Source organism: Vanessa tameamea, chromosome 16, assembly GCF_037043105.1.
Source record: "Vanessa tameamea isolate UH-Manoa-2023 chromosome 16, ilVanTame1 primary haplotype, whole genome shotgun sequence".
In the NCBI taxonomy this organism is placed as follows: domain Eukaryota; kingdom Metazoa; phylum Arthropoda; class Insecta; order Lepidoptera; family Nymphalidae; genus Vanessa; species Vanessa tameamea.
In genome coordinates this window covers 3,162,839-3,175,159 of record NC_087324.1, presented here as the reverse complement: position 1 = coordinate 3,175,159, position 12,321 = coordinate 3,162,839, and the positions used below count along the sequence as shown (strand labels likewise).

The 12,321-nt window shown below is 32.0% G+C and overlaps 2 protein-coding genes across 6 annotated transcripts in view; both read right to left on the bottom strand.

The window, feature by feature from the left end:
- LOC113393943 (prolactin-releasing peptide receptor-like) overlaps positions 1-12,321 on the bottom strand; it is a 639,527-nt gene that overhangs the window by 13,382 nt on the left and 613,824 nt on the right. The window lies entirely within an intron of this gene.
- Positions 1-12,321, bottom strand: part of LOC113394003 (tyrosine-protein phosphatase Lar) — a 383,804-nt gene that overhangs the window by 46,145 nt on the left and 325,338 nt on the right. For all 5 annotated transcript variants that reach the window (XM_026631162.2, XM_026631163.2, XM_026631165.2 and 2 more), the window contains one exon: positions 11,661-11,855. In XM_026631162.2, the coding sequence (XP_026486947.1) occupies positions 11,661-11,855 (195 nt within the window). The remainder of the gene's footprint in view (positions 1-11,660; positions 11,856-12,321) is intronic.

Here is a 12,321-nt window from a genome sequence, read left to right as displayed (position 1 = left end):
CGAATGTTGGCCAATTACAATACCTATATTACACAATTTCCTAGAATTTCAGGCGAGGATTAAATTTTTTTAGAAAGTAAGCCAAACGTGTTTAAGCACCTAATGGTAATTAATCGAATTTGTCCAGAAACACTGGTCCTGTAAGTTTATAAGCTACTTAGTACACTGTCAATATACCGGCACCTGTAGGATCTGAAATGATTATTATGTCTAAAATTTTAATTAATGACTTACTATTGACTGACAAAGCGGAATACAACAATATAGGTGTTCTGATGGTACAACGACGGGTGGGTTATATAATCGAATAACACCAATCTGCTCTAAGTTTGTCCTTCGTGACAGCACTCACGTTTCCATAGCAACTAAAGCAAATCTTCAAAATCCAAAACCAGAGGACTAAATTCATATTGAACGATTTATATTTTATTCATTACACAATTATCCTTCATCATAGCTTTGTTCTTAATACATATTATCCCGACAACAATATGGGAGCTGACTACAGTCAAATCCGACGAGGATGCTCCGAATCATTTCGGCTTAAGCGCCGACCGTCTAATGCCGACGACTTCTGAGGGCCGTCTTAAGATTTCGCTCGGGACATAAATCAGTACACGTAATAATCATTTACGTCATTCATTAGGAGTTACTGCAGCTCATATGTGTCCCCGTGAGATCAGTGTAACCACTTAATCAAACGCTGCGGTAAAGTAAACCGACCTTACCTCCTGTCGACCTAAGAGCTACGTTAGATGAGCCTCAATGATAAAGCGTGTTTGTCCATTCACGCGTGAGCCAGGGATATCTAACGTCTTCGAACATCGACGTTCCGTTTGCTTAAACGTACAGGGCCGACACGGGTCGAAGTGAGCTGGTCGCGTGTAATGCCAGTACGAGCCGGCTATTCCGTTGGACGTTTATGAATAGCACTTATTTTTCTTTTAATTATATGTCCCCTGCTGTCTCTACCGTGAGTGTACATATACATATTAATTTATGTGTTTGAATTATTCGATTATTAATTAATTCAATTGGGTTAGAATGATTAAATATTATTTTATATAAAATGTATTAAATTAGGCAAATGTTCAACAAAGTCACAACAGTTGTAATTATATGAAATAATACTATCGTTTGATTATTTGAAACAAATATACGCAAGAGCTTATATTAATTGTAATTCAAATGCATATCATTCAGAGGCAGTTGAGTGTATTAATCAATCTGATCAATTACGTACGAAAATAATCGTAAATGTGATACGAACTACGATACTCTGAAACGTTGCTTATAAAATTTGTTTACAGAACTTGCTTATATAAAAAATCATAAAACCGTCTTGCAACATTGTTTAAAATCAACACATTGTTTTTTATTTAATAGTTATCCAGTTTTCGCCTAAATCAAAAAGAAATTCATAGATACGTTACTTATTATAATAAATACAAATAACTTATTAATATAAATATATTATAATTTATTTAAAATTTTTGATAAAAGTACAAAATGAAAACAATAATTACGTTCCATTCGATCTCAAACGTAAAGATTCGTTATAGTTAGCCGCAAATAGAATTCGATTACGTCGGCAATAACTACAGTATTTATAGCTATAAAATGCAACGAAAGCAAACTCAGACCGTGGCCGGCAGTACATTTCGCATATTAACGTCGTCCGATGCGTTATTATGTTATGTAGACAATTTAATTAAATGTTGCCATATCTCTGCTTATGTACACACACGTGTAAGCCGGTTATTGCATCGGTACTGTGTGCTTAGTTCCGTCTCTATAGTCTATCTCGTCATAATTTGCTTAAAGACCGCATCATTAGTATTCAATATATGCTTTGTTCGAGACAAAGATACATATGTCGATGTATATCCAGTACTTTTAATTTATTTTAAACATAGCTTGTTACACTAAAATATAATATATTTTATATTAATGAATTAATTTAAAAATTATCATGTCGCATGTTCATTGTTTAATTCTAAATAAATTAAAGTTATTAGTTTTAGCAACCTTGATATTGATTATTAAATTTTACTGTCCTAAATAATATACCTATATGTATACAATATAGACAATATTGCTTAGAGGATAGACACGTGAATTTAACTAAAAACTATTGGTTTGTTGAAATACTTTCTGCATCAATGTGATTTTCATACTCTTGATGAGTGATTATCATTAATTTCGTGCTCGGAAGACAACCTACATGTATCGAATAATATTCTGACACATGAAATCAACTAGGCTATACAAGAGCCTGGTCGACTAACCTACAAACCATCCCTTGACGGTATAGCATTGATTTTTATAGAATACGTGTTAAACGAGCAGGAGGCTCATCTGATTAAAAGTCAATATACCATCCATGGATATCTGCAACATCGTGGCCTTGCAGGTGCAATACCTTTAAGCATTGATTTTCATTTCAAGTGTACTGTTCAGTATGACTGAATATTATGAAATCTTTAACAATGCCTCTCAAAAAAGTCAATAATGGTGAGGGCGTTGATTAATTGTTTGTATTTATTTTAACTTTTGCCAGAAATCAAAAGATATAATAAAATATTTTAACAGTTGAACATAAAAGGAGACGAGTGACATCAGGTTTGATATTAAAAAATGAATAAATAAGAATGTAATCTTTTATAAATATAACACAAGAATATTTTACGAACGAAGTATAATATTTCAAACATCCCAGACGTTCTGCAGAACGCTAATATGCAAACAATAACTGTATAAAGTATTAACTCAATTGTATGAACGTTGCGTAAACACAGAAAACAAGCAAAAAGATTTATATTGAGGATTCTTTATTATATTTATCAACATAATATTATTGTATGAAACTCCTATTCATACAGATAGTATTATGACGAACTGTTTACAAACATATTATTACACATTCGCATTAATGAATGTTTGGATGGATGTATGTTTGTTACTCAATCATTCCAGATCGAATTTAAATGAAATGAAGAAGATTTTAGCCTGGTTTAGTACTTAGGGTACTTTTTATCCCCTCACACACAGGCGAAGCCGCGGACGGGAACTAGTAAGTATTTAGGAAGAAGGAAGATTCGATGTGACTTTTTACAACAACAACCTCAAATAAATGTTATCAGTTTCAGAAAAAAATACCAGTACATTGAAATAACTAGAATTAGACCAGAGGATACTCTGAATATTTTTCATATTCAGAAATGTCGCTTCTGATTAGCCCCTTCACCAAGTAAATAGATAACAATTTTTCTCAGTGAAGTTTTGTACACTATTTCATCCCGAGTTAATATTGCGAAGGTGTTGCAAAAATATGGTAGTCTCTGGGCGGGAGCGAATAAATTTAGGTTCGCCGTCTACCGGATATGATGTAAGATAGATAGGAATATCGCTATGAATTATTTATACTTTTTGCAACTTTTTAAAATGTTCAAAACTGTTGCAATATAAACAAATAACGTGCTTATTCAAATATAATTTGTTTGTTGACCATAAAAATACATATTGTTGACAAAATAAAACGTATATTTATTTTAAATTGCTGTCGATGTTATTTATCACATATACATATTTCGAGTCAGAAAATATGTATATTTTTTATAACACTATAAAAAGTTTCAATCACTAATTAATTATACTGAAAATAAATACACAAGACATAGATAATAACTTATTATAATAAATACTAAATGAACGTCGAATGACAGAAAGACATTGTTTTTGTTCACTGATAATAATATTCAAGCCGTTCCATAAGAACCGTGAATCGTTGTTGTACAATATATAGATTTTAAATAGAAAAACGAGCAGGAAACTCAATAATTACAATAAAATTAACAATATTTCGAAAATCCTTTCATCAAAGATTGCCTCGTTTTACATTGCTGATAGCAATAACATAATTTCATATTATATTTAGATATACATTATCTATATAGGATCTTATACGAATAATACGTATGTATTTAATTTTAAATTAGACGTTAGAATCATATACAATTAAAATTATACAACTTACATGGAACTGTACGTCTAGTAAATGAAAGTTATTCTATTTAATAAAAGCTAGTCCAACGCTATGCTATACTATTATTTAAATAGAGAGCGAGCACAAGACCTTTTCTAGGCGCACGAGGATAAAATTTATGCGTATCAATTCTCAGCGGGGGATGATGAATTGAAAAGTAATGCGCAAATAATATGACTATACTTGAATATTATATGTTCTATTACTCGGGACGTGGAGGAGAAAAAGATTTTCGTCATGGAATGTAGCTTTGTTTTATTTCAACGATTTAACGACATTTTATCTGGATCTGTATATCCGTTGTGATATTCTATGAACTAGATATAAAAAATTATATGTATGTCATTAATATTTTTAATGTGATCTGATGTTATTATTAGTAGATTTATATTAGGATTTGCCGTCTAAATTTTTCGCGATAAAATTTTGCTAGCATGTCATTGAATATACTTTTTTTTTGACTCAATAAACTTAAACATCATGTATAATCACTTTGTGCTCGGCTTGGTAGTACTCATTAATTATATTACTCTACCGCCAAACATCAATACTCTGGTATTCATTACGGTTCGAAGGATGACTGAGCCGCCATAATTAAACACAAGGGATTATAATAACTGTGCTGAATTTAATCTTGTAAAATGTCGATTCGTAAGTGATTGTTGAATTTTATGATTAATATTTTTGTAACAAATGAAGTTTTTATACGTTTTTTATATAATATCGATTAGGCCCTTGCACACATAGTATGATATACAAAGAAAACATATTTTGAAAATAAACCCCCAGAATAATATCTCTGCCACAAGCGTTGTTTAACCGAAATATAACTGAAAAAAGCAAATAAATTATACTGCTTGCTTAATTAATCTTTATATTTTTAGTTTAGCTTTAAATTCAATCCGAACTCATTATATAACATGCATTTCTCGATAAAGTTATTCTCAAAGATAGATCAGTTTTGACACTTTTATGAGAAAATATTTTAAACGAGAAACAAAGAGCCGTCCAGTGTTTCAATTAATTAAAATCTATTTTCGTTTGTCTAAAAGAGGATTTATATATTAAGTTCTCATGAGCCGGCGTTTTTAATAATAAGCAGTCCGTCTATAAAATTCAAATATTTTTAACGTGAACGAAATATTCGTCACAATTGTTTAATCGTGACAAAATATATAAATATATATTCAAACATACCTCTTTACCACAATGTATTGAAGATATTTATAGCAGTAACAAAACATTGTCAACTTTGGAATTAATTGAAATTTAAATTATTATATATTTATCTGAACTGGCAGCATTTCACGTCACATTAAGTTCGAATTTTAACCAGCCAACTTTCTTATAATGTATTTTTTTTCTTAGATGTTTACTTTATCATTTTAATTAGTTTTGTTTATTAGTTTTGTATATTTATTTATACGTTCTTTAATAAGCACAGTAGAATTTTTTGTCTGTTTCTTTACTTATTTTTTGTCTTACATGATAAGTTAGCCAGTAAGAGTGATGTACATGATAATATTTTTCCATTGGCTTCCCAAATAAATAAACTAGCCAATTCCATATCACTATTTTTTATTTATTTATTTATAACCAATCAAAAATTTCGCTCATTTATAACAAATAATATGAATAGGTAGAGACAATTTTAATGGAACTCTATACTAGTACTGCAACATTGTATGTGTAAGTGCAGAATATTTTATTTTAAGATGAGCTAGATTATTGGAATTAAGTCAGATTTTAACAATTTTTCAGTACCATCATATGTTATACCTTTATGAACTTTTCCCTTAAGATTGCATTTTAATATACATAGATATTTATAATGCAGATACGGACCTATAACAGATGAAACGATTTAATGAAAACAAACTTATACGATCGATCATATACATTGTCTTGTCTGATCTTGTGGTGTCTTGTTTTTATATACTAAGTCGGTGTGATGCACATAATCTCTACAGCACCTTCGAAATAGCGCTCACAGCTCGTTCTGCTTACACCACACCAAACAGAGATTCCGTAATGTAACAAGGATTCTAGTGCACAAGTGTCATTCATAATGAAACAAGACGGCAATCAGACACGGCCGGAGAAAGATCAGACGTAGAACGTCTTTAAGAGCTCTACAGAGCACGGTAGTGCAAAACTGCCAGTAACACTTACCTACTACAGGTTGATGTTAAGAATTTATTGACGGAAAATCATAGAAGTTTAAAAGATCCGACTTGGGATTTGAATTCAGGACCTCTTGGTTCGTAGCCTTGTAAGGTTAGTTTTATCCTCATCGTACATACCAAGTTTACTGGTTATTTAATTTAGATGATTAATTAATTTTTAATGATTCAATTGTTACTGTAAGAGACTACTGAAATAAAATGTCATTAGTATCGACTATAAAAATACCCATTAAATAAAACATTAAAAGTAGTTTTTTTTAAAAGACAGAAACGTTCCAAGTGTTGAAAAGAAGGCGAGCCAATGGACACACAATTGGCTTGGTTTGTTTGTGGGTCGAGTGTACTCCGCGTCCGAGCTGCCATGTCAAAAATGAAAATAACTGCCGACCGGTTTTAGAGAACGAAACGAAACGAAAAAAATATTTTTTATTATTACTATGCTCCCCGGTGTTTTATAGGCTGTCTGTCGATAAAATAAACTTTACGACGAAATATTCACACGGCTTTATTCTATTCCCTACCAATAAAAAACTCCGAAATTAGTACTTAGTATTAAAATAGAAAAAACCGTGTTCATTTATGAAAAATAAAAAAATACAATAAAATATAAATTATATAAATACGGATATGGAGTCGACGAGTGCAGTGGATCGAACGCGTGAAATATAACTGAAGAAGGTGGATTTAATTCCGCACAGGCATAAATGAATAAATTAATTTTTATGTATTTAATTTGTGTTTTTAATAAAAAATCCAGCGTGGTGGACACTTATCCAGCGTGGTGGACTTAGCTTTAATTTGATGGACAATTTAGCATTTCTCTTTTTTATTATAATTACATAACATACATACTCTACCGTTAAGCAGTAACACTTTGTATTGTTGTGTTTCGGTTTGAAAGGGTGAGTGAGTCAGTGTAACAAGTGGCACAAGGGATATAATAACTTAGTACCCAGCGTGGAGTCCCATCGGTGATATAAAGAATGATTAAAATTTCTTACGGCGCCAATGTGGTCACGATTTACCATTTGGTGGCACGTTGGACCGTCCTTCTACATATTTCATTAAAAAAAAAACAAAAGAAGTTTAAATGTTGAATAATATATAAATAAAATAAAATATTGAACAAAGTAAGACCGCTTAACCACAATCAAGTTAAATAATTCCCCATGAAAAGGCAACTCGAAATCACCTTAGCGCGTGGGCACATCGGAAATGTGACAAATAGTCGAATCGTGAAAGCCATTCGGGCATTTACGATAAATAAAATACAGACCATTGCGGCGTGCTCTTTATTTTAGTTTCCTACGTCTCGTGGCTTACTGTAATCCCTGGGTCCCTCCACGTAGCCGTCGCTGTTTTATTTGATTACAGGGAAAGCCTCAGGGGTACCGCCCGCGATTTGGACCGGCTCTGACATGTTTGTGATTATGGTTCCCATTTTTTTCGCGTGAAAATGTCATCTTTCATTGTGACTTCTCGTTTCGAACCCGTAACGCGAACGCGCTCCGTTATTAGTTACACATTTGTGTGTTATTCTAAATCTAAAATAATATTATCCTTGATAATGTTTTATATTAGTAACTAGTGGGCCGATTACATTTATTATTATAAAATTACCAAAAATTTATTCGTATGGAGTCATATAAAAATTTATATCATGAAATTTAGTTCAAAAAATAAACTAAAATAACACGCAGATTTTTATGTACGGGACTCGTTAATTCGACCAAACAAATTGAACGAGCCCTAACTCGAGGGCTTTACTAGTCATTGAAGAGTTCTACGATCCACTACCGTCAAATTATTGTCGTACGAATTACATATACTACTTGCAAAGTTTCAAATCAACAGGAAACTTAGAAGTAGATTTAATCGGCTTGCCAGATAAAGATTTTATTAAAAAAATATTAAGCAATCATTACACTAAATAATTAAAATAAATGTACTTTGCAATTGTAATGATTTGACAAGGAAGTACAACATTAATATTACATACTCGAATATTCGAGAGAGGAAACGTCTTGTCTATAAACTACGCTGGTAACCCCGAGAGAGCCTTTATCAACTCGACATAGCCGTATCATAAACACAGGGAACAGATGTTTCCAAGCCTGACCACTAAGTGACACTGTAATTAAATCAAAATGTCCCATTCCCTGTCCAAACTCGAATGAACTCAGCCTTTATAGCTAGTGTGTCACTTATAAAGTTTACAAAGGCTTAGAAAAACTACCCCATCTGGAAGCGGCACGGGGCGTGGTTTTGCGAGGACATACGATCTCAATCAAGTCAGACCACGCCCATGCCACTGTTATTGTTGTACGAGTTAAGACCCGCTTTTTGCTAGAACAACAGTCGACCATACCGTCTCATTCAAACTTGGAGGGACTCGGCATTTGTATGCAAATGAATTGTAATCTCGCTCCGTAGGCCGCAATCACTGCTACCTACCTTGGGTGTGTATAAATGATAATAACCTGGCTGGATACGATCATAAAGCGTTATTAATAATATTAATTAGGAATATTTATTGGCTTTTAGTGCTCAATTAAGAAGTGACATTTACATTTAGTATTTTTTTATATCATTTAAAAAATAATAAGTGCTTAGTTTAAAATGTTACTCTTGTGGATAACTGACATCGTCCTTGAGATTTAATTATTTACATATTTTATATACCTTTTTTTTTAAATAATATATATTATTAAGTAAATATTTCAATAATTTCTGTAATACAATAAGTATTTTATTTTTTTATCACTTAAAATATTTCAAAAAATAAATTGACTCATATGTAAGTCACACTCAATGAAAACAACAAACAGAAATGATACCTGTTCATCTTAAAAACGTTTTATTCAAATGTTACACAAAACCGTTGCATTAAAATTCAACTTTGAAATATCGTTCTCATTGCGCCCGAAAAAGTATTACGTAAAAGATTCCTAACATATCTATTGGCTCAACATCCGTGGATAAGAGCCGTATACAACTTTAGATGTTAATTCCGCTATGTGAAAGACCGTAAAACCAGTATGTCTTTGTTCCGCATATAATTTACACACGGCTCGCAATAACAGATAATAAAATAATAATTCCCTATAAAAGTAATGGCGGTTGCGTTCCAAGGGGCCATGTTGGGCGTACATTTCTACTCGTTACGTGTTTAATTCAATAACTGCTCAATGTATTGCTTTTGTTTGTATTGTTTAATTAAAATAATCATTTATTAATAAATTGTTTTTATTTTATTTTCATTTAAAATACGGAGGCAGATTCGCAAATGGGTATGATAGTAAGCTATAATGTCTCATGTGCTTGTAGCTACACTGGTTCACCCACATAGCTCATGTTTAGTAGTGGTCATTTGCTTTTTTTAAACACGTAATGAGTATTCAAAAAAATAATAAATCTCTAACGAAATTTCTAGAAACTATTAATTTTTTTAAATTATATTTTAGTTTACAACAAAATAATTTATATACACTTTAAATTCATCTTTTTTTATTGATAGTGATTAATCGCTTCGCTTTCGTGTTTACAGTAAGCAATTTGTAACTCATAATGAGTTATATTAATTTAAATAATTTATTAATTCCCCCGATCGCGGTATTAGAATCGAGATGAATGATTTGTCAATCTTTATAATTTATTGATAAGATTCGAACATCCAATCTAAAACATCGTTCATTTCAAATATATCTTTTATCTCCCGGGATTTAGGACTAATAGGCCGTAACGTGAATTCTTCAATCTAATACGAGTCATTTATAAAGTGTCTATGAAATATTGGGGACCGAAGAAATAATCCACTCGAATAAATTAAAATTAATGAGATTAAAAGAGCCCAAGGCGAGTCTGTGGGCCTGCTCTAACTGAATTTAAATTACTTTTACCTCTTGTGAAGTGCATAATAGTATTAAAATTAAATTTATCAACGTTCCGACGAATATGGGGCGGATTTTCGACACTTCAGTTCGAGCGCCGCGTAAATCATTTAAATGAATGTCTGGTAAATAAATATTTATCGTTAAATGAAAAACAGTCGATGTATACGGTGTATCATTTTTTTTTTTTAGTTTTTTTTTCACATGGAATTGAATGTTTTATTCAACGATATTTTATTGAAGATAAATTAAAACCAGTATTATTTTAATCAAAGAATTTGATTTACCATAATATTATTGCACTTACCTCGAATCTAATATAGTAAAATTATAAAAAGTAAAACCAAACGAATGGAAAACGCATAAAAATATGTGATTTTTATGTTTGTTCGTTTAGTAATGAATGAAGCTTGAAACGTACGACTGAACGTGTCTACTATAATGAAATTTTGTTATAGGAGTTGATTATGTAATTTACCAAAATGTACAAAATGTTACATAGCGGGCGTGCAGCGGCTTATTTGGAATATTAAAATTTATATTTTTATTCTATTTACTAGTAAACGTTTAAAGGGCGCAAAGCGAAAAGCAGACTGACTTGTTCCCCGCAAACATGATATAATTAATATTTTGTCGTCTCCGTCTTACGACGGAATCACGAAAGCAGGCAGACTTTTATTAGGAGTCGAAAATTAAATTCGTCCTGAGGCATTTTTATACCTCATTTCACTAATTAAATGTAATTAATTGATGGCGTTGATCAAACAAGGTGACGAAGTCGAATTTTAATAAGGAACGTTTTAAATAGCCTTTTAATATTACGGTCAAAAGAGTCAGAGTTATCACTTGAAGTTCGATTAAAAATAAGTTTCACCTCATCAAGAGAATATTCATTATATCGGGGTTTTGCTTTGTAGGAATTTTATAGATTCATTAATCGTGCCGGACTAATAACGACGGTCTCATTACGGGACAGCTTACGACATTTTATTCTTAATGAGATGTTAGATTGCGTTGGCGCGGACGGTGGTGATGGGCATTTGTATAACTTTCGGGAGCTGCTTCATTTCTCCGACTAAAGTCTGTTCGTTGTTCTGTACGTTGACTCGGGGCAAATGTTTTCGTCATTAAAGAGTTGGACAGCTTTTTTATTTAACGAAATCTGAAAAAAGTTACGTAATCTCATGGATAATCGTATAGGGATCGTCTCTCTCTTTAAATTAATTTAATGGGCTGGAAAACGTGTTTAAATATGTTTATCGAAAAATTTATTAATACTCGATGTCAAGTGTCTGAAAAGCAAGCGAGCAATTATCGAGCTTCAAAATAACGCATGAAAATTAATAAAATATTATTTTGCAATTCCTGACATTATTACAACATCAGTCATCGTGCTGTGTCAGATACTCCAAACTGTCCGGCATAAATTTGTACTCGTTTTATCTAGCAGCATAGCTAGTCTGCCTTAAGAACGATCTTCCGACATCTACTCATAACACCACATTAATCTATATAACTAATTCATATTAAAGTACTTACCATGCATCTTATCATTCAGAAGGGCATATCTAGGGTTCGACGCAACGTCCAATGGCAACGAGTTCCAGAGCCAGCGAACACGAGGCGAAGGGCTACCACTGGCTTGGCATGGCAGCGTCGCGGTGTGACCAACTTCCACCGCCATTATAGACGAGGGCGGCACGATGCTGGGGAATCCTGGTGGAACCTTATCGGCTGTAAAGAGAAATTACTTTTAGTTAAATTAAAATCGGTGAAGTCAGAAAACGAGAACATAGCAATAAAAGTTCAAAATCATCAAAATGTATTGATAATATGGTTGTATGTATCATTGTCAAGTTATTTAAACTTAAAAGTCACTTAAAATGACTTTGATAATTGGAAATCAAGAAGTCTTCAGATCGTACAAGTTTGAATATGTGTTTATAGAAGAATGTTTGTGTTTGTTTGTTGGAATGTAAGTAAATTTGAAGATAGATAATTCTTATCTTGTGAACTAATTATGATTACATTTAACTCAGTACTCGATTAGAATGCACAATTCATAATCAAAGTACAAAACCTTGAGCGAAACAATGAATTCCGAAAAGCGATTTGCAAGACAATCCTACATCGAGTTGCGAATTGTGGAAATATCTTCCCAAATCTTAAAACGCCAGTAAAATGAATATAGTGAAATGTT